The following is a 24,392-nucleotide window of genomic DNA, read 5'->3' as shown; positions in this document are numbered from 1 at the left end:
GCTCCAAAATCACTGCAGATGGTCACTGCAGCCACGAAATTAAAAGATGCTTGCTCCTTGAAAGAAAAGTTATGATAAACCTAGACAGCCTATTAAAAAACAGAGACATTACTTTGACAACAAAGGTCTGTCTAGTCAAAGCTATGACTTTCCAGTAGTCCATGTATGGATGTGAGAGTTGGACTATAAAGAAAGCTGAGTGCTGAAGAATTGATGCTTTTGAACTGTGGTGTTGGAGAAGACTCTTGAGAGTCCCATGGACTGCAAGGAGCTCAAACTAAAGGAAATCTAAAGTCAGTCCTAAAGGAAATCAGTCCTGAATATTCATTGAAAGGACTGATGATGAAGCTGAAGCTCTGATACTTCGACCACCTGATGTGAAGAACTGACTCATTCGAAAAGACCCTGATGCTGGGAAAGGTTGAAGGTGGGAGGAGAAGGGGATGACAGAGGATAAGATAGTTGGATGGCATCACTGACTTGATGGACATGAGTTTGAGCAAGCTCTGGGAGTTGGTGACGGACAGGGAAGTCTGGCATACTGCAGTCCATGGGGTCGCAAAGATTTGGACATGACTAAGTGACTGAACTGAACTGAACTGAAGAAAGACTAATTAAATTTAACCTCTGAGGCAACTCATTACTGTTTTGAATGATACCTGAAATTATACTCTCTTCAGTGGATTTGGCTCCTAAGATACCATGAACACGTACTTTGGAATGTGAGGAAATAAAGAACCAGAACAGTTCCAGGAATCTTCCAATATTGGGTAGATTTTAAAATTTCATTTATCTACTGACTTTTTAGCTGTACCTCTTTGCATTATTTTCTACATTCTTAAGTTTTCACCATCAATTTCAAATGAGTATTTTCCCATTTTACAAAAAATGTAGAAAGCTTACAAATGTAGAGGTTAAGTTACCACTCCTTCCATCCTTTCTGCTATAGTTGTCATAAGTACATATATTAGAATACCCTCAAGAAAACGTTATTTTTATTTTATACAGTACTGTATTTTTTTAAATTAAGAGAGAAATAGTCTTTTCTATTCATCTATATATTTATCATTTCCAATGTTCTTCATTCAGTTTTGAGCATCTGAGCTTCCCTGTGATTCTTTTTTTAGCCTGGAGAACTTCCATTAGCAAGTCTTAAAGTACAGTTCTCCTGGTGACAAGCTCTCTTAGTTTTCCCTCATCTGAAAATGTCTTTAAAATAAAGATATTTGTCTTTATTTTGTCTTCATTACTCTTTCATTTGTCTTCATTCTTAAAAGATTTTTTCACTAAATATAAAACTTTGTGTTTGTCTGTCCTTCAATACTTTACAGATGTTTTTCTGTTACCTTCTGGACTCCATGATTTCTGATTAAAAGCTCACGATCACTTGAATTCTTGTTCCCATGCATGCAATGTGTCACTTTTTACTAGGTACTTTTAAAAATTTTAGTTAGACTATGATGTGTCATATTTATTCTGTTTAGAGGGCTGGCCTGTTAGGTCACTCCACCATACCAGAAATGAAACCAGCATGGTTCTACTTCAAAAAAAATAACCCAAATACAAGCCACTGACATCTCCCATCTGAATTACTGCAAAGGCCTCCTATTCTAGTTTCCTTATTTATCTTCATGTGACCAGGGGTGAGAAGACTGGTTGTAATTTCATCCCTTGGCTCCTCTTCATTAATTTGGAAGTCATTTTGAGATTCAAAGCATTTCCCTGATAGCTCAGCTGGTAAAGAATCCACCTGCAATGCAGGAGACCCTGATCCAATTCCTGGGTCAGGAAGATTCGCTGGAGAAGAGATAGGCTACCTACTCCAGTATTCTTGGGCTTCCCTGGAGGCTCAGCTGGTAAAGGATGAGAAGATGGTAGAAAACAAGTCTCTCCCCTGGAAGACAGCCCCATGGTATGTTTACCAGATGAGAATAGTAAGGCCTATACTGAATACCTTTTTCAAAACAGCAAATTCCCCTTAATACTTTACTTTTTTATTCTAACATTTATCCCTCCAAATATACTATACAAACTACTTATTTATTGATTGACTCCCTCTACAAGAATGTAAGTTTCACAAGAGCAGGAATTTTTGTTGAGTTTTCTTCACTGGCATGTCTCTATAGAGTCTATACCAGTGGGAGCACATAATAGGTGAAAAATAAATCTTTGACTGTAACAATCAACTATGACATCTACCTCTGATACCTCTTAATTTTCCACATTCTTCTCCAGGCAGAAGGTTTTTCTGAACTCATGTCAGTTCAGCTCAGTTCAGTTGCTCAGTCTGTCCGACTCTTTGACACCCCATGGACTGCAGCATGCCAGGCCTCCCTGTCCATAACGTTTCCGGAGCTTACTCAAACTCATGTCCATTGAGTTAGTGATGCCATCCAACCATCTCATCCTCTGTCATCCCCTTCTCCTTCCGCCTTCAACCTCTCCCAGCATCAGGGTCTTTTCAAATGAGTCAGTTCTTCACGTCAGGTGGCCAAAGTATTGGAGTGTCAGCTTCAGTCCTTCCAATGAATATTCAGGATTGATGTCATGATGAATATTCATGGACTCATGTCAGAAGCATTAGTTATTCTATTCTATTCTGCACTGTGTGTTATGGTCTAGATAGAGCAGAAGGGAAATTTCTTGTAAACAAAGAAATTTTTAAAGAAAATTGACCATTTCTTTTACTGTGTTTGTACAGACTCTGTAGTACACTGTATTAAAAATTTTCTCCGGCCTGATACTTAGACTCAGAACATAATTAAGAGATGGCACACACAGAAGAACAATTCCTGGCCTTTTTCTCAGATGAAAGAAACATACATTTAACCAAAGATCAAAGTATATATCTAAAATGAAAGTTTCACCAGGTGTATCTCTAAGTAGATTTTCACTGTATTATTTCAGAGCAAGATGTGTTGCCTTGGCCATGTATATAAAAGCATGTTGAGTTAGCCTGGCCCCTGAAATGAAATACATTTAGCTTCAAACTGTATTTGCATTCATTCTGTCTATATTTTTGGTTTGGGGTTAGAAAAATAAATTCTTGTAAGAGAAAACTTACAGGATGATAAAGTGTTTCACTTAAATTTTCACACACTGGCCTCTCTATCCATAGGGCACAGGATCCTGGCTTTCTTTATGTGAGACAGTAAGCTAATTTTTAGTTTCTCTAGATCTTTGTAATTTCCAGGGAAGATATGCATATTGAAAATGAGAGCAGGGTAGGAGAAGAAACTGAAATTGACTGTCAGTTAAGACAGGTCAGACCATACCATGTGGCCTTGAGTGGACGGACTGATGTGCAGGTCCTTCACTGGCTGCCAGAGCTCCCGCAGATAAGCTCTAGTTGCACTGTAAGACATGACCTCTTTAGCAGAGAAAAGAAAAACTGTTTGATTTAATTAACAAAGTTCTCAGCCATCATTTCAAAAGAAAATTTCTCTCTCGGGTTGCCTGCAATTTTCTCTCTTTTGGATAGAAAACTTGCCTCTCAGGCAGAGCCCTCTATTTCAATTACAGAAGCAGCTGATTTTCAAGAAAAAGTACATGCTATCCAAGCGTGTCCTGAATGCTGAGTCAACTCCAGGAGAGTAAGAAATGAGCCTTTTTTAGCTTGCTTTGCACAGCATCCACGAAAAGATGGTTAACAAGTGCTTTCGCATGATAATCAAGAGAGGTTAAGTTTCTGAGGGCAACTTTGTATTCCCAAGGCCTAGGAGAAAAACCTTGCATACTGAAGACGCCTTAGGGAAAGCCAGTTGAGTTATAAAATCAATCATTAGCACCCAGAGGCTTCAAAGCACTCTTCTAAACTTGGAGAGGGCCAGCAAGAGAATGAGGCATATTAAGAGGCACACCAGTAGAGAAAGTAAGTTAGTTAAACAATAATACTCCCCCCTGTGAATAAAGAAACTCACATAAAAGAAAAGATAACTGTATCCATAAAAAAATCAAATAAAGATCAAAACACAAATTCTATTCTAAAAGAATACTCTTTACACTATTTGGCAAGGTAATTGTTAAATAGATTAAGATAACAGTGAACCATAACATGTTTTAGAGAAATATTTTTTTCTTTTCTTTTTTAATAGAATAAAATTTTTTTAAACAAAGACGAGTTCCTTGTAAAAAGTGGGATCTATGATATTAGGGAAAGATATTTAATGGCATTCTATCATGTATACTATCATGTAAGAATTGAATCGCCAGTCTATGTCTGACGCAGGATACAGCATGCTTGGGGCTGGTGCATGGGGATGACCCACAGAGATGTTATGGGGAGGGAGGTGGGAGGGGGGGTTCATGTTTGGGAACACATGTAAGAATTAAAGATTTTAAAATTTAAAAAAAAAAAAGAAGTTGAGGTACATATACATGATGGAATATTAGTCAGCCATGAAAAGGAATGAAGTAGGGCCATTTGCAGAGACATGGATGGACCTAGAGTCTGTCAGAGTGAAGTCAGAAAAAGAAAACCAAATATTGTGTACTATCATTTACATACAGAATCTAGAAAAATGGTAGAGATGAACTTATTTTCCAAGCAGAAATAGAGTCACAGATATAGAGAACAAACATGGTTACCAAGTTGGGGAGAAGAAGATGGGATGAATTGGGAAACTGAGACTGATACACATACACTACTATGCATGAAATAAATAACTGATGAGGACCTACTATATACCATAGGAAACTCTACTCAGCACTCTGTGGTGACCTAAATGGGAAGGAAATCTGAAAAGAAGAGTGGATATATGCGTTGTTTGTTCATGCAAGTGCTCAGTCATGTCCAACTCTTTTCTACCCATTGGACTGTAGCCTGCCAGGTTCCTTTGTCTATGGAATTTCCCAGGCAAAAGTACTGTAGGGGACTGCCATTTCCTTCTGTAGGGGATCTCCCCAACCCAGGTATCAATCCTGAGTCTCTTGTGTCTCCTGCATTGGAGGCAGATTCTGAACCCACTGAGCCATTGGTGAAACCCCAGATATATGTATATGTATAATTGTTTTACTTTGTTGTATAGCAAGAAACTAATATAATATTGCAAAGCAACTATACGCCAATAAAAATTAATTTTTAAAAAAGTTCTGAAAATAAAAAAAATAAAATAAAATAAAATTTTGGCCATTTACAGGCTTTGTCCTTTTCTTAAATCATTACCACTCAAAAGCAAGCAGATGTTTATTTTGGACTGCCAAGCCAGAAGGCTTGAAGACGGGAGAAGTAGAAGTGAGAAATTTTTTCCATATTTTTCTCCTCATACAGAAAAATCAGTATTTCCTATAATTTTTATAACTATCATTTCCTTAAGATTATTGCCAGCTACTTTAAAAAAGAATTACTACCAAAACATCAAGTATCTGTCAGTTCAAGGGCAATTTTGAAAAATTTTAGCCTTTTAAAAAATTTGTAATCATAATACATTATATGCATATAGACATACGTGGTTTTTCCCCACAAAGTCATGCTATACCCACAATTGTAAATTTGCTGTTTTCACTGAACTCATTAACTTTCATATAAAGAATATGTTTATGTAGAAGTTTCCCTGATGGCTCAGGGGGTAAAGAATCCGCCTGTGATGTAGGAGACATAGGGGATGCAGGCTCGACCCCTGGATTTGGGAAGATGCCCTGGAGGAGGGCATGGCAACTTGCCTAGAAAATTCCATGGACAGGGGAGCCTGCTGGGCTACAGTCCAAAGGGTGGCACAGAGTCAGACACAATTGACTGACTATGTAGGCATGTATGCAGTCTCTGTTGTAGGCAGAACTCTACAACTGTCCCCTAAACTTCCCCTCTATAGAGGTTATAACCTTTGGGATTATAAGTATGGTGACTTCTAATTCCATGATCAGGTTATCTTATACAACACAGCTGACCACAAAATAGGGAAATTTGTGGGTAAACCTGACCTAATCCCACGAGTCCTTTAAAGGCATGGAGTTTTCTCCCACAGAGAAGGAAGTAAGAGATTCTCAGCACGGAAAAGACTCACTGCACTTTTGCTAACCTGAAGATGGAGGGTTCTACAAAGCAAGAAAGGCTTGTGGCCTTTAGGAACTAATGGCAGTTCTCAGTCAACAGTTAGCAAGGAAACGAAACCTCAGTCCCATAACTGAAAGAAATTGAATCCTGCCAACAACAACCAATGAACTTGGAAGCAAATTTTCCACTACAGCTTTTACATTACAACACAGACATTATTTCAGCCTTGTAATATAGTGAACAAAGAACCCAGTAATGCCTTCTAACCTAGAGAACTATGAATTAAAAAATGGGAAATTTTGAAGTCCATTAAATTTGTTGTAATTCGTTATGCAACAACAGAAAACTAATTTAGTCCCTCTCTCACTTTTCACCTTGATCTTTTCAAAGGTAACAGTATTATTTATCTAGCCATCTCTCTTCTTATGAACATTTTGCTATTACAAAAGTAAGATTTTTGCACATATAAATACAAGTTTATTTGTATCAGATTGGTCACAGTATAGGCACACAATTTAAAAAATGTGTTCTATGATACCAAAAGCATGAGCAACAGAATAAAAAACAGATATAGTGGGCTCCATCAAAATTAAAAAGTATTGTGCATCAAAATTATCAAGAAAGTGAAAAAGGCAACCTACAGGAAAGGAGAAATACTGGCAAACCATAGCTCTGATAGGCTTCCCTGGTGGTTCAAATGCTAAAGAATCTGCCTGCAATGCAGGAGACTCAGGTTCGATCTCTGGGTCAGGAAGATTCCCTGGAGAAGAGAGTGGCTACTCACTCCAGCATTCGTGCTTGGAGAAGCCCATGGATAGAGGAGCCTGGTAGGCTACAGGCCATGGGGTCACAAAGAGACAGATATGACTACATCTCTGATGAGGTTTTAGTATCTAGGAAATATAAAGAACATTTACAACTCAACAAAAAGACAAATAATCCAATTAAAAATGGGCAAAAGACTTGACTACACATTTCTCCAAGGAAAATATACAAATGGTTAACAAGCACATGAAAAGATGCTCTTATCACTAGTCATCATGAAAATGCGTATCAAACCACAATGGGGGAAACCCCCAGAAAACAGCAAGCACCGATGAGGATGTGCATAAACTGGACATCTCATACACTGTTGGCAGGAATGTATACTGTTTTGGCTGCTGTGGCAAACAGTTTGGCAGTTCCTCAAAAGTTAAACATGGAATTACTATATAATGTAGCAACTCCATTCCTAGACACACAGCTAAAAGAACAGACAACAGGCCCTCAAGTATACATACAACATGTTCCTAGTAGCACTATTCACTGTAGCCAAAAGGTAGAAACAGCACAACTGTCTTCCAACGAATGGATGGAAAAAGATATTGTGGCATATCCATATAATGAAATATTACTCAGCCGTATAAAGAAATGGTATACCGATGCATGTTACAACATGAACAAACCTTAAAAACACAATGATAAGTGAAACAATCCAGATGCAAGAGGTCACACATTATAGGATTCTATTTATAGAACAGAAATATCTAGTCTTTATAGATATATTCTAGAAATATCTAAAACAGCTAAATTCAGGGAGATGAAACAAAGACTTGTAGCTGTCGGGGGTGGAAGCAGGGGTGGGGTGGGGAGGAGAATGAGGAACAACAGTTTATCAGGTTCATAGCTTCCTTTGGGGTGATGATAACATTTTGGATCTAGACAGAGGTGGCGGTTGAACCACCTTGTGAATGTAGTAAATGCCACTAAACTGTTTACTTTAAAATAGTACTTTTATGTTACATGAATCCTACCTCAATTAAAAAATGTGTTCCATATATTTTTTGGTATTTATCTTTTTTCCTGATTACTCTTGCTACTAGTATGTCTTTTTTAAAGTTTGTTGTTTCAGAGAATCAGTCTTTATTTTATTGATCCTCTCTATTGTTTATTTCTTTTTTATTTCAATTTTTGCTGGAGTACAGCTGATTTACGATGCATTAATTTCTGCTGTATGTTTATTTCTTTATGTTCTATTACATTTTTCTTCTACTTTATCTTTTTTCTAGCACCCTAAACTGAAAATATGATTTATTTATTTTTATTCATTTGGGGACTATGGATTCACCAAAGATCTGGTTTCTTGGCAACTGAAGTGTAAACACGGAGGAGATGCTCAGTAAAACTGAGGGGCCCAGCAGCGTATGGAAGCAACCTAAACGTCTAACAACGGATGAATGGATAAAGAAGGTGTGATGTGTATACACACATAATGGAATATTATTTGACCATAAAAAGAATAAAATAAAGTCATTTGTAGCAACACTGAAGGACCCAGAGTTACATAAGTTAAACAGAAAAAGATAAATATCATATGATATCACTTTTTGGTGGAATCTAAAAAAAAAAAAGGATACTTTTTCACAAAGTAGATATAGACTCACAGACATAGAAAACAAACTTAAGGTCACCAAAGGGGCAAGGGAGGGGAGGGATAAATTAGGATTTGGGGTTAACATATACATACTACTATATATAAAATAGATTAAAACAAGGAATAGCACAGGGAACTACATCTAATATATTATAAAAAACTATAATGGAAAAGAGTCTGCGAAAGAATATCTGTAACTGAGTCACTTTCCTATACAACTGAACACTGTAAATCTACTATACCTTCAATAAAAAAAAGTTGAGGAGCACATGAAGGCATCCATTTGCTGATAGACTCTCAGCCAATACTGGACAGTTTTTGGAAGCAGCTAAAGGAACAGCTATACCATGGTTCTGCCATAAGGTTGCTCTGTCAATGGCAGTCTTTGATAGTACTTAAGGTCACATCTGACACTAAGTTTGATTAGGGAATCTGAGGATTTATTCTGTGAATATCTTTATTTTTAAATTTAATCTCTGTGCAATAGTGTTTTCAAAAGTCAAATTGTTTTAAAGTGTTTTTGTTGTTGGCAGTGGTAAACCCTTCTTTAATCAAGATACCATAAACCATCAGTGGACTTCATGTCTTTTTCCAACTTACATTGTATTTGTTAAGAATACAGCATTGTGGCCCAAACTGGACACTGTAAATTTACCATTGAATGAAGTGGTGGAGATGAGGACAAGTTCTATTTAATAACCTTGGCTTCTTCATCCTCTGATAATTGCCAAAGAGTACACTGGTCTCAAAAAGGAATCTCACGGGGATGAAGGAAATACACAGCCTTATATTTGTATCTTCCTCATCAGTGATGAAAAATTATCAGCCATAATCTCTTGGAGTATATCTTCTCTCTCTTTTTTTTCCTTTTCTCTTTGTCTATGATTCTCTAATTAGATGTTTATTACCCTCTCTCATTGTATTCTCCATGGCCCTTAATATGTCCTTCACACTTTTCATCTCCTTTCAGCATTCTGGATGGTTACCCTCATTTATTCAACAAACACTTATTGAGCACTTACTATGTGACAAGCACTGCTCTAGGCACTTGAGTACCTTAGTGAACAAAAAACATCTCTCTGCTCAGAAAAGACAAACTGAGGAAACAGACAATAAGTAATAAACACAACAAATGACTAAATCATGTAGAATGCAGAAGGTGATAAATGTCATTAAAAAAAGAACAGGAATCTCCTCTCTGTTCTCCACGGTGGCTGTACTAGTTTGCATTCCCACCAACAGTGTAAGAGGGTTTCCTTTTCTCCACACCCTCTCCAGCATTTATTGCTTGTAGACCTTTGGATCGCTTCCGTTCTGACTGGTGTGAAATGGTACCTCATTGTTGTTTTGATTTGCATTTCTCTGATAATGAGTGATGTTGAGCATCTTTTCATGTGTTTGTTAGCCATCCATATGTCTTCTTTGGAGAAAGGTCTGTTTAGTTCTTTGGCCCATTTTTTGATTGGGTCATTTATTTTTCTGGACTTGAGCTGCATAAGTTGCTTGTATATTTTTGAGATTAGTTGAAAAATTGCAAATAGAACTGCCTTATGACCCAGCAATCCCACTGCTAGGCATACACACTGAGGAAACCAGAATTGAGAGAGACATGTGTACCCCAATATTCATCGCAGCACTGTTTATAATAGCCAGGACATGGAAACAACCTAGATGTCCATCAGCAGATGAATGGATAAGAAAGCTGTGGTACATATATACAATGGAGTATTACTCAGCCATTAAAAAGAATACATTTGAATCAGTTCTAATGAGGTGGATGAAACTGGAGCCGATTATACAGAGTGAAGTAAGCCAGAAAGAAAAACACCAATACAGTATACTAACACATATATATGGAATTTAGAAAGATGGTAATGATAACCCTCTATGCAAGACAGCAAAAGAGACACAGACGTGTAGGACGGACTTTTAGACTCTGTGGGAGAGGGAGAGGGTGGGATGATTTGGGAGAATGGCATTGAAACATGTATACTATCATGTAAGAAATCAATCACCAGTCTGTGTTCGATACAGGATACAGGATGCTTGGGGCTGGTGCACGGGGATGATCCAGAGAGATGATATGGGGTGGGAGGTGGGAGGGGGGTTCAGGATTGGGAACTCATGTACACCCATGGCTGACTCATGTCAACGTATGGCAAAACCAATACAGTATTGTAAAGCAAAATAAAGTAAAAAAAATAAATAAAATAAAAGCCATGTAAAAGAAAAAAATAAACTTAAAAAAAATAGGAGAGTAAAGCAATGTCTTCTGCTTTTTTTTTTAATTACAAAAAAAGACAATCTTATTTGCCTATAATGTGATCACTGATTATCTTAGAAAATTCTGCTTCAGAGTATACGTGAGTCAAATCCACATGATGTTAGTCATACTGGTTATGCGATGACATAGAAAATACTACACATTTTAGTAAGTCTTGCATTTATATAAGGTGTTTAACACTTGCTAGGAAAATTCACTTCTCCCCACATTTCTCTTTTTCTAAATTCCTTTATTGAGGTAGGATTGACAAATAAAAGCTGTTTTAACACACCACACTGTTTTAATGACTGTAGTTTGTAGATATATACCTGTGAACCCATCATCACAATGTAAGCCATGAACATATCATAAATATATCATCTCTGTAAGTTTCTTCACATTCTATTTATTATTATTTTATATTTGTAGTGTGAGATAAGAATAAACTACAGATATAAACTCTTAGCAAATTAAGTGTGCAATACAGTATTGCTAACTGTATGTAACATGATGTATAGATCTCTAGAATTTATTCACCTTGTATAACTGAAATTTTGTATCCCTTCACTGATACCTCTCATTTCCCTCTGTCTCCAGAAACCACTATTTCACTCTCTCTTTCTTTGAATTTAACTATTTTAGAATTCTCATTAAGTGGTATCATATAGTATTTGTCCTTCTATGTCTGGCTTATTTCATGAAGCACAATATCCTCCAAGTTCATCCATTTTGCTGCAAATAGCAGGGTTCCTCTCTTTTTAAAGGGTAAACAATATCCATTTTATGTAAATACTACATTTGACTTATCCATTCATTCACTGATAGACACTGAAGTTGCTTCCTTGTTTGGCTGATGTAAATATTGCTGCAATGAATACAGGAGTGTAGCTATCTCTCTGAGATGCTGATTGCAATTCCTTTGGATATACTCTCAAAAGTGGGATCACTGGATCATATGAGAGATCTATTTTCTATTTTTTGAGGAATCTTCATACTGTTTTACATAGTGATTGTATCAGTTTACATTACCAACAGTGTACAAGAGTTCTTTTTTTTCCACATCCTCCCCAAATTTTATCTTTTAAAAAAATTAGATAAATTTGACCCAATACATTTTATAAACTTAAAGTATACAGTGTTACTTTGATACACATGTACTGTAAATTAATTTGATTACCACTGAAGTAATATTTATCACATTACATCTTTATAGTGCAGTATTACTGTCTTTCATTAATTATATTATGTTTAATTCTCTATGGCTTACTTACTACTCGATACAAGTTCATACCTTTAAACACCATCAATCTTATCCCCGATCCCTGCTCTGCCATCTCCTGGTAACCATTATTTTACTCTCTGTTTTTTCACAGGTTTGACATTTTTAGATTCCACTTATAAGAGATATAATACTTACTCTGTCTTATTTAACTTGCTTAGCATAATACGCTCATTTCATCCATACTGTTGAAAATGCCATAGTCTCCATTCTTGTGGCTGAACAATATTCCATTGTGGATAAAGAACACATCTTTCTATCCATTCACCTACTGACAGGCATTTGCATTGTTTCCATACCTTAACTGCTGTAAACAATGCACTGATAACATGAGTATCTCAGGAGGCACTAGTGGAAAAGAATCTGCCTGGCAATGCAGAAGATGTAAGAGACACATGCCCCCTACAGGAGGGCATGGCAACCCTTTGCAGTACTCTTGCCCTGGAGAATCCCATGGACAGAGAAGCCTGGCAGGCTACAGTCCATGGGACTGCAAAGAGCTGGATATGACTGAGCACACACGCATGCACCACACTGTTTTGATGACCGTAGCTTTGTAATATGCTTTGAAACAAAGAAGTGTGATACCTTCAGTTGTGTTCAATTGTTTTTTCTCCTTCACTGGCACTTCTTCCCAATCTTAAAGAACTCTACATTACCTGACAGCACATTGCATGTCAGGTGCATAAAATGTTTTTCTTAATGACTGAAATATCCCATGTTTTAGATAGCCTTAGATAGCTTTCTTTCTGCACACAGGAACTACTTCTATAAAAATTATTATCTTCATCTGTGACACCTTGCCTGCATCCAAGATGCCCCCACTACATGGCCTGTGGTTTGCACAGCTATCACTTCAAACTTAACACAGCCCAAACTGAACTCATCATTTCTTTCACTTGGCTGAACTTAACAATTATAGTACCACTGTGTTTGTCCCCAAGGTAAAAAAACCATTGAGTTATATGTTTTAAAAAGAGAAAGAAAAGAGATAAGAGTAATAACTAAGTTTGTTGCTGCACTTAGTTGACCATTCATTCAACAAGTAAGTACTGAGTACCTACCAAAGACCAATATTCTCCTAGGTTCAAGGGATCTGCTTGTGAATAAGATTAACAAATCTGTTCTCATATAAAATATATAAATAACAGTGACCTACTATATAGCACAGGAACTATACTCAATACCTTATAATAACCTATAATGAAAAAGAATTTGAAAAAGAATATAAGTGTGCATGTGTGGATATTCAGATAAATACATGTGTGTTTCACTAAATCACTTTGCTGTACACATGAAACAAACAATGTTGTAAATTAATTATACTTCAATTTAAAAAATAAAGAAAATTTTCAAAAAAAAAAAAAAAACCCTCTGCTTTCATGGTGCTTACAGCCTAGAGACAAGACACACACAATAAAAATGGTAAACATAAACTATTCAGTATACCAGATGGTAATACATGCTTGGGTAAAATATAAAACAAGGAGGGGATTGAGAATAAGCATGTGTATGTGGGAGATGATGTTCACGATGTTTTCAGTTCTAGATAAGGTAGCCGGGAAAAGCCTGAAAGGGTGACATTTGAGTAAAAACCTGAAGCAAGTCAGGATGTAAGTACCATGAGGCTATCCAGAAAAGAGCAGGTGCAAAGAAAGGCCCTAAGGCAGGAACATGTGTTGTGTTTTAGGGCACAGCAAGAAGGTCATTGTAAAGTAGAGTGGTCAAGGGGGGGAATAATAGGAAATTAAACTACGTGTAGAGTGATCAAGGGGGAATGATAGGAAATTAAATTATAGAGGTGATGAGGCTGGGACCAGATCTTACACGGCAAGATGCTCTTTCTTCTCTAATCTTACTATTAGTCCCCTTATCCTGAGGCCTTATCAACTCATATCGACAATAGCTTCCAACTCATCTCAATCATTTTCCAGTTTAACCTCTACATTGCCTCTGGAATAATCCCAAACCACCACATTCAACATGGCAGTTACCCACTCAAGGAATCAGAATGGTTGTCTAATGCTTGAAGTCTAAATTAGTCTACAGGGTTTTCAGGGCTATTTTTGACCTATTTTATCTTAAATCTAGCACTTATTTCCTAATTATTTACTGAGCTCTTTCTTTCTTGAAGAAACAAAGAAGAACAAAGAAGGGTAAAGAAACAGATTCAAGACCTGGAGTTTGTCAACATCAACTTTTTCTTAGCTCTAATCGCCTCTTCCAATTTCCTGTATATATGCATTAATATTTTTATTATTTTTAACTCAAGTTTTGCTGCTTCTTATGTTTAAGTATCTTCTCTTCTTGAACTTACAATAAAATGCAAAATCTTTCTATGGCTTAAGGCCCTGCATCATCTGGTCCCTGATTATCTTTTCTTATGATGTCCTTTCCTTTTCTCACTCACTGTATACCAGGGATGACTGCCTCTCAGTTCTCTGAATGTACGAAGTTCTTCACTGCATCTAAACCTTCTTCTGCCTAGATCACATTATCTACTCTTTTTTTCTTTACTCAAACATTAAGGCTTAGTTTGAATGCCATAAAGGCTTCCTTCCCTGCACTCCAATATACATGAAGTTTCACAGCACCATGCATGATTTTCCTTTATAGCATTTATGACAATTTTTAAACTTTGTACGTATTCATGTGACCATATGTTCAACAGTCTCTCTACTAAAAAGAGTTAATCTCTCTACTAGTTCATAAGCTCCAGGAAGACAAGCAGATTTCTCTTGCCCATCCCAGTGTACCTAGCATCTAAAACAATAATTGGCAGATGCTTAATAAATATCAGTTGAACAAATGAGTTAATACCTTATCTGTATACTGGTCACTCTTTTTCAACTACTTTCATTTTCTCCAAGAACCCTTGAGGTCTTCTCAGTCTCTCAAAGAACCATTTCTTCCCTGACTTCTTTTCCTTTTTTAAAAAAAATCGTTCTTCAAATGTTGAATTCAAAACCCTGGTGACAACTGACCTAGCTCACCATGAAAGAAAAAGCCATCTCTCCCAGTATATCATTGCAAAGCTGGCTGTATTTCTTTACCAAACCATACAATTTAATCATAAATATAAATCAGTCTAAAATATAGTTAATTAGAAAAAATATATAAACCAACCAGGGTTTGGATAGGACTTCTCATTTTTTTTCAGCTTGAGAAGTTCTATAAAAACTTCTCTCTTAATAGGTTCTATTTTTTTGTTTCTTTTTCCCTGGCTTCTTCTTGTGCTTAAAGTCTTACCACATGTCAATAAGATATCTGCCCATCTTACTTTTCCACTCAGCTTGTTTGGTACTTAAAATTGGAAATAACATGTTTTACATCTTTCAGGAATTCTGTAATGCCTTGTTCAGACCTGTTTAGCAGCAGGGACATTTCTTTTTCTTCCTCTAAATCCTCAGCAGGTATTGCTGCTGCTGCTGCTAAGTTGCTTCAGTCTGACTCTGTGCGACCCCATAGACGGCAGCCCACCAGGCTCCCCCATCCCTGGGATTCTCTAGGCAAGAATACTGGAGCGGGTTGCCATTTCCTTCTCCAACGCATGAAAGTGAAAAGTCAAAGTGAAGTCGCTCAGTCATGTCCGACTCTTCGCGACTCCATGGACTGCAGCCCACCAGGCTCCTCCATCCATGGGGGGGCCCATGTTTATTGCAGGGGCCCACAAACAAGAAAGCCTCAGTAAATGCTTGCTAAACTGTTCAATTACATGAAAATTTCTTAGATTCACAGAAGATTTATTGCTACTTATTTGATAGATGGACTTATTCATTCATTCATTCAATAACTATTTAACACTTCAATTTTCAAAGTTCTGTGCTTGGCACTAGGGAGAAAATGGAACAGAAGACATACAAGGAAGCTCCCATTCCAGTGGAGGAAATCTATATGCATTTGTATAATTAGAAACGGGAGAAAGTTAGGTGCAGGATGACATCACGTGCACAAGGAAGCCCCAGGACTGATTCTAGTCATAAATAGAATGAGGGAGGTTTCATAAAGTTGAGTTGTAAACAATGAACAGGAGCTTACCAAGCCAACAAAGGTAGAGAGGTATGAAAGAGCAAGGCATGTTTAGAAAAAGCCAAATAAGTCATCAAGAGATAAGGTGAGAGAAATAGGCAGAATTACATTATGCTGGGTCTTTTACACCATGCTAAGTAACAAGGGTTTTTAAGGCTAAGTGGGAGCTGACATGAACAGTTTTCATTTTTAAAAAAGAAGTACGGTAGTGGTGTGGAGGATAACTTAGGGAAGGAAGACAGATTCAGGGAGTCTATATTGGGGAGAAACGTGAAGGATCTGGGGTGACAGCAAGGATAAAGCTAGGGCAGTGATTTGACTGGCATTAGGAGACAGATGTTAAGAGGATACAGTGATTAATCGAGAAGGGACAGAAAGGAGATAGAGATGGAGGAGCCTAAGAGGCTCCCTAAGTTTCTGACATGGATCTCTGAGCAAATGCCTTTTGCTTGATTTAAGGAGAAAGTAGATATGTGAGGAAAAGAAAATGAACGCAGTTTAGGAATGATGATGGATGTCTGAAGCACACCCAAGGGCATATGTCTGGTAGGAAAAAGGAAATGAGGACCTGAAGCTCAGGGGACAGGTCTTAATTAGAGATTTAGATTTCAAGGCTAAATATTTATGATGCTGGAATGATGAAATGGAATGAAAAATAGAGCTACCAAGGCCCTGCCAGCTGCTGCTTCTGACCTACAGCAGACTATCCAATACTCATCAGCCACCATGTATCAAAATGCATGCTGCGGGCTGGCAATCTGTCACTCACTTTAGCCCCTCCAGATCTGCCTGGGAAATCAGCAAGGAGACTTAGAGGAGAGGAATAGCGGGTCTTTAGTTCAGCTAATATCTCCTGTACTCTTTGGCACACAGTGGAGAGTGTTCTGGCACTCCTGAACACTGGCACCGTGCGACCGGAGACGAGACTAGAAATATCTGAGGGGAAAAACAGTCACTCAAGGAGTCATCTTGAGGAGAAAAAAACAAATCAATTGCTCTGTACCAATTCCTGGTACATCTGATGTAATATATCTCCCTAATCTCTTGAAACTTCTGACAACTGCTCCGAGAAAAGTAACATGCTATCAATTTGACAGCTAATCATAATGAGAGCAGAATTATCTGATAATACCAGCTCAATGACCTAAAAATTTTAAGACCTTACGTACTACACAAATCCTAATGGAAAGAAGAGTGTTTACTGATTAAACCTAGGTCTAAAATCTACTTAATAGTTCACTCTTAAAACTTAAAAAGTGTATATTTTCAACAAAGAATCTTACAGTTTTATTATGTGAATCTCAAGGTGGTATAGTTCTCTAATATATAGGGATTTTAAATGACCAAACAATTCCAGAAACTCTAATAAAACATTTTTTAATATTTCTTCTTTTAAAATGTTCTGCTGTTTCTTGAGACTATCATAAACAATAATTCCAAAGATAAAACAACTACATGGACTGATGATTCTATGTGAATTACAAACCAGAGCAATGGGGTGCCTCGACTGGGTGTGAGTCTTCTCTGTACAGTAAATCCAATTTATAAAAAAAGTACCAGGCACAGGCACTGTGCGTGGTGCTAGGGTCATGGAGAGAGAAGACATAGTCCCTGGCACTCAAAGATGACAAATACTGTGCTCTGGTTTTCAAACTGTCACCCTTGGACTTTCAGTGGTTTCACAGGGTACTGACTAGATAGGGGCATGGACACTGTAAGATTCCTATTACTTTCCCTTTTGACAACTGAGTAGTTCTATTTTATCTGTTTCATTTATTGGACTTCCTTATAGAAATTAGCTTGAAGAAAGGATTCTTCCATACACAAATATAAATAATACAGTTTACAAACCTCTGGTATAGTGGGAAAATAAGGGCAGTCAGAATCTACTGGGACACATGCTGGGAGCCACTGGTGACAAGGCTCCACATGCTCTCATCAGTAAGTGCATCATTTTACTCCCATGTCAAAGTGAAGCACAGGGCTTTGGAAGGAGGCAGGCAGGGCAGGATAGTCAAGATTAGAGGTACCATGGAACATACAAATTAACTGCTTTCTCTGTACTCTGTTATAACTTCCATTTTAAACTTTCTCAAATGTATAGCACGCAATTGGAAAAGTAAAACAGCTGTTTTCAAATCTTAAGTAAAACAACAACAACCACCCATAAAGTAGTCTTATCACAGAAAGTTCCCAACAAATACAGAAGTATCCCAAGATTTATTTTCTCTCTGTTCTACCTAGAATATAACCACAAAGAAAAGCTGGGGCTTCCCACAAAGGTCTTCTCACCCCATCAGAGCCTTGCTGAACTGAAGAGGAAGAGAAGCCTAGTATCGCCTTGACTTCTCCCTACCTTTCAAGGGGAAAAGCAATGCCACAGTGGCTCATGCTTAAGGGCCTCACTGCTCTGTCAAGACACATGGTCTATTGCCCGTCAGCCTCTTTATGTGGCTTCTCCTCCAACCCAAGGCAAAAAGGAATGATGGAGTCAGTACAACTTTTCCTTTTGTCCAGAAGATGCTCTTCCTCTTACAGGGCAAGACTGAAAATGAGGGCTGGGGCTACCCTCAGACAGAACCACATTAGCCTATTTCCTTGGGAACCCTCTCTCACACAAGCAGCAAAGTAGAGTCCAAGGGTTCCTGCATTCAAGAGCAGGGTCTCTGTGCTGAATTTGCTTTGTTCTATGTTTCTCCTTTGTGTTTTCTCTGGCACTGAATAGACAGATGCATCCTCTTCTTTCCCTGAGCTGGTGGTGGCCAAGACTGAGGGGGAAATAGGCACAGGATACAAAAGAGGCCCCTTGTGAATTCAGGGAAAACTGGGATGTGAAGGAAAACCCTCAGCCAAATAAGAGTAGGTTACTTCACCTTGTTTTCCCTCCTCTGTGCATCTGTCTTCTCTGAAGTCTAGAGATGCCCATGATCCAGGACATACCATTTGAATACAGTCTCAACCTCGCGAGAGCTTCTAGCAACTTTTACCTGATCTGCTTGCCTTCTCTCATATCATATAAGGAAAAGAAGACATCAGTATCTTCCCCAATGGTGTTGTAGGTGAGACTCTTCAGACTGAGGAAGAAGTGATGTGGTACTGGTATCCGACAGCTTTCCCCATGACGTGGGCGCACTGTATCCACCTAACGAGGAAGGCAAAAGACAGTGACTTCTATTTTAGTTATCATATTGACCCTAAATGATATGAAAATGAAATGACTAACTCTCCTCATACTGCTGAAGGGGATCATGTAAGAGAGCGAGAGATTAGAGGTGTTATCTCTGCTACTAGCAGGTGTTGTGTTAATGTGCTTGGTTTGAGGTAGGCAAATACATAGCTGGGAAAAGTAAACAGAGTGAAGGAGATATGGGAACAGTAATTCCAGTTGATGAGTGAACTCAAAATCTCCACCAGGCCACATACATCTAAATTCTCCAGAGAACCATTTTCAAAGTCACTTCTTGGAGATGCTGTCACGATCCTGCTGGACTTGGTTTACACTGTTAGATAGTAATAGTTACTGTTCTAAATACCATTTTTATTTTCTCAGACTGATTCATTTTAGTGTCTCTGTCTATTTCATTTCAATTGTACTTGTGTAAATTTGCACAGAGGAGTGGAGACTAGCCAAGTTTGCTAGGAGATCAGAGTTCCTTAGGTCACAATAAAGCAGTCAGTGGTTAAAAAAAAAAAAAAAAAAGAAGTCAATAATTTCCTGATGCATACCTATTTTATAACTGCTTAAAAGAAAGAATTAGGGAAAAGACTGGGAGGCCTGTCTTAAGTTGCTTACCTGAGATGTGCTTTGCTGTACACTCTGCCGGCTAGATAAATGCTATGGAAAGAAAGAAAAAGATCAACTGGGAAAGAAACTAACTTTTGTTGCCATTTTAACTTTTTAATTGAAGAATAATTGCTTTACAGAATTTTGTTGTTTTCTGTCAAACATCAACAAGAATCAGCCATAGGTACACCCATGTCCCCTCCCTCCCGAACCTCCCTCCCATCTACCTCCCCATCCCACCCTTCTAGATTGTCATGAGCCCCTGTTTGAGTTTCCTGAGTCATACAGCAACTATCTTTTTAAAGCACCTTCTATATGCTAAGCATATTTTACATATATGATCTCATTTCATTATAATAACCTTGTTAGACAAATGTTGTTTGTATTTGACAGAGGCAACTAAGGCTTAGTACAAGGAAGTGAGATGCTGAAGATTCCACACAGCAAGAAGGTGGCAAGTCTAGATTCAAACCCAGGCCTTTCTAGCTTAGAGTATCAGCAAAGTCACAAAAGGGTGCTTGATACTGGAGTTCTGCTTCACTACTGTCCTCTCCACACACTGTACCACGCCCTGCACTATGTGACGCAGCTTCCTTGGGCTGTCCACTGGAGCAGGCAGAGCCTTTAACCCCAGGTGGCTCCTTTCCAAACATCTCTTCATGCTGCTCCTCTGGGGCTGGCTAAAGTCAGCAGAAGCAGATTCCAATCCCAGCTACAGGCACTTGCTTGTGAAACTTCAGACAAATTGCTTATGCTCTCCAAGGGACATTCCCCTCGGCTATAAAAATGAAATAAAAGCTTTTACTGTCTTCCTCACAAGGTTACTGTGAGGTTCAAATGACACAATGGGAAGCAGCATGACACAGCAGTTAGGGACCTAAGTGCAAGAGTCAGAGCTGCTGGTTAAATCCTGACTCACACTTTCCTCACCTGTACAGTGAGGATGACTTTTTGTGCTGAACCTCACAGGGTCTTGCACAGTACACACTGTAAATGGCTGATCACTGTTATGGTCAGTTAGTATTATTATTATTGGTAGTGTTCTTGATAATTAGCTATTACAGAAAAGTCTGTCACATTCAGAAGTAAACCCTGAATTCCAGGAAGAATGGTGGGTTCGCCATTCTTCAGGTCCTTGGTCTTGGCAGACTCAGCAATGAGAGTTTCTATCCTGCTTCCTTCTGGCCCCCAGAGGCAGCACTGCTTAGGTGGACTGTTTCATATCACATGGGTAAGAAGAACGGCTGCTGATTAGAATGGTTTTGTTCTTTTACCAAATATATTTAACCCTGAATAAAACTGAAGTACAATTAAACATTAAGTGCACCTAACTAGCTGTAGTAGTTATTAAATATTCATGTGCATTATTAGCTATAGTAGCTAATTATTATCGACTATTAATGTTCATCCATGGGAATACATGTTCCCATGATACATATTAAGTATAATTAAAACAGGTCTCCACCAGCTGGGGAAGTCAGCACACAGAATGCCTATGTACAAAAGAATACCCCATATATAAAATAGGTCACAAAAAAGCTTTAAGAAAATCATGCTTTAAAAAAAAAACAAGCTTTCCATGGTTTACTGACTCGTATCCCACTGGGAAGAAAGTTACTGGCCTGAAACTCTTTCCACTGCTTTATTTTATTTTTAGGGGCTACATTAAGTTATTCTTCTCAAGTGAATTTACTGACTAGCTCTTAAAAGTGACTACCAATTCACAATCATTAATATTCAATTATAACTATATATGGGAGTTCACAGCTAATTTCAGTGTAACTCATCCCAGCTGACAGTAACAGACATCATTCCAGACTTCAGAGGTATCAAATCTGGGAAGAATTCTTCAACTGAGTCTGAAAGCACACCCATGGGTGGCCAGAGAATGGCATCAGAACTGGCATTCTGGAATGTCTTTCATGGCACCGTAAGGAAAAACCACTACCCTGCTGTCAGGAAGCGGTCAGCTGGCCAGCTAGTACTTCCCTCTTCAGAACCATCACCTGTGTTAGAGCTCTAACGTATTATGTTCCCATGTTTACTACCCAACTCCAGATTTTGCCCTACCAGTGCACGAGGTACCTAGCTTAATCATCTTTATATCCTAAGGGCAATATACATACAAAATACATATTAATTAAGTAATGTATGGACTACACTATTGCCTCTGCCAAATTTTACCCCACAGAGAAGTCATTTTTAGCCCTTTGGATTCTCTGGTACAATAGTTCATAAAGGTCTAACGACATGGTGGGGGAGGGGAGTGCAGCTTGAGGCATTCTATTCAGTTGAATAACACAATTAATTGCCTGCTATATACACTGGGAATTGTGTTAGATACTTTGGGTCTTACAAGGAAATGTAAGACATATATATCTGGTCAGGATCACCAACAAAATGATGCTTGATGGTTATAATAAATAATCTAATCAATTGATTTAAATCTAGAAATGGAAGTATAAACATTGATCTTTCAAAAGAACATTGATTAAAAGGTAAATAGTTCTAAAGGCTTGCAATAAAAAAATCAGTCCTCCATTCACCCAGTACCATTCTCCAGAGATAAGCAACTTCCAGTCTTTACTGTGTTTTTTTCTAGCATTTATCATATATTTCAAAATGTCATACTTATACTGCTCTTTTTTAAATCCAGTCTGAGATTTATCTACTGGCTTCTTATGGTAGCTGAAGATTTTCACACTTGTTTACATCTATTTCATCTGTCTTCCCAGTAGCTCACAAGTATGGTTAAAACTTATTTATAGTATTATAACTTTTATATACAGTTCACTTCTGAGCCAAGGAATGTACTTCAATTAAATTTTCTTTCTTCTACTACTTTATGATTTTGTACTGGATTTATTTAAATTATAGGGTCTCTTCTACAACCACCTCCCTGCCCACAGCTCTATAAAACACCTTTCAGTAGCAGATCCCACCTGGCTGCCCTCCTGCTTTATCATGGACCAGTTACTCTCTAGGTCTGTCACACAACTGTCATCCTGCACCTTCCCACTGATGTTAACCTAAGAATTCTTTGCCCCTCCTGTTTGAGTTAGAATCTCTTTCTTGGATGGGACATTTAAGCATCTTTTCATTTACTTCTTCATGTCAAATACATAACTTATTTCTCTGCTGTTTCCTGAAAAGGGATCAAAGAAAAAGGTTTGAGATTTTGAGCAACCAAAGTTTTCTTTAGGCTACTTCCCTACTTGATGGATAGTGTGGCTGAGTAAATACAGAATTCTAGGTTAAATTTTATCTTCCCTCAGAATTTTAAAGGCAATTTCTCATTATTTTCTAGTTTTCAATATTGCTATTAGGAAGACAAATGCTGTTCTTACAACAAATCCTTTAGCAGGTGACCTATTTTTCGCTCCAGAAACTTTCAGCTCTAGTGAGCTGAAATGTCACTATTAAGTGATAAATATTCAGGCTTTTTAAATATGAGTACTCCTATCTAAAAGTTCTGGGAAACATTTTCTAGCTTTATTGATATATAATTGACATAAACATTGTATGAACTTAAAGCATCCAATGTGGTGATTTGATACTGTATATATGGCAAAGTGAATACCACAACAAGGTTAGTTAACACCTCCTTCATCTAACATTTACCTTTCTGTTGTTGTTACTGTGGTGAGAACAATTAGATCTACTCCTTGGGTAATTTTCAAGTATATAATGCATTATTGTTAACTACAGTCACCATGTTTTAGATTCCCAGAAATCAATGTTCTCGTAACTGGAAGCTTGTACCTTTCAACCTAAACCTCATTTCTCCCATTCCCCAGCTCTTAGCAACCACCAATCTACTGTTCGTATGAATTCAGCTTTTTAAAAAATCTTATACAAGTGAGATCATAAAGTATTTGCCATTCTCTGACTTACTGCACCTAACAACATAGTGTTCTCAAGGTTCATCCAAGATGCAAATGGCAGGATTTCCTTCTTTATTATGACTGAATAATAATTCCACTGTATATACACACCACCTTTTTCTTACCCACTCATCCATCAATGAAGACACAAGTTTTTCCCATGTCTTGGCTACTATGAACAATGCTTTAATAAACATGGAAGTAAAGCTATTTCTTTGAGATCCTGATTTCAGTTCCTTTGGCCCTGTCACCAGAAGTGGGTTGCTGGACCATACAGTAGTTCTACTTTCTATATTTTGAGAAACTTCCATTCTATTTTCCACAGGGGTTATAGTTATTTTTATGTTTTCTATCTTTTAACATTCATATTAAGAGTTATATATCACCCTATTACAGTATTGGAGTATTCTGAATTTGACTATATACTTATCTTTACCACTGCATTTTACATCATCATATGTTTTTATGCTACTAGTTAGCACCCTTTCATTTCAGCCTAAAGAACCTTCAGCATTTCTTGTAAGGCAGTTCTAGGAGTGAAGAATTCCCGTAGCTTTTCTGTATCTGGGAAAATCTTCCTAACTCCTCTGTTTCTGAAGGACAACTTCGCTGGGTGAAATACTCTTGGTTGGCAGCTTTTTTCTTCCAGCACTTTGTCTCATCCTACTCTCTCCTGGCCTGCAAAGTTTCTGCTGAGAAATATGCTGTTAGTCTTATAAGGGTTTTCTTATAAGTGACAAATTTCTTT

The 24,392-nt window shown here is 37.7% G+C and overlaps 1 protein-coding gene across 1 annotated transcript in view; it reads right to left on the bottom strand.

Moving 5' to 3' along the window:
* Positions 1–24,392, bottom strand: part of DOCK3 (dedicator of cytokinesis 3) — a 285,077-nt gene that overhangs the window by 128,853 nt on the left and 131,832 nt on the right. The window contains exons 8-9 of the mRNA XM_052637625.1: positions 19,770–19,811; positions 18,964–19,118 (exon numbers count right to left, since the gene is read on the bottom strand). Coding sequence (XP_052493585.1) covers positions 18,964–19,118; positions 19,770–19,811 — 197 coding nt within the window. The remainder of the gene's footprint in view (positions 1–18,963; positions 19,119–19,769; positions 19,812–24,392) is intronic.

Source organism: Budorcas taxicolor, chromosome 1 (genome assembly GCF_023091745.1).
Source record: "Budorcas taxicolor isolate Tak-1 chromosome 1, Takin1.1, whole genome shotgun sequence".
Taxonomy (NCBI): domain Eukaryota; kingdom Metazoa; phylum Chordata; class Mammalia; order Artiodactyla; family Bovidae; genus Budorcas; species Budorcas taxicolor.
This window is presented reverse-complemented; position numbering and strand designations above follow the sequence as displayed.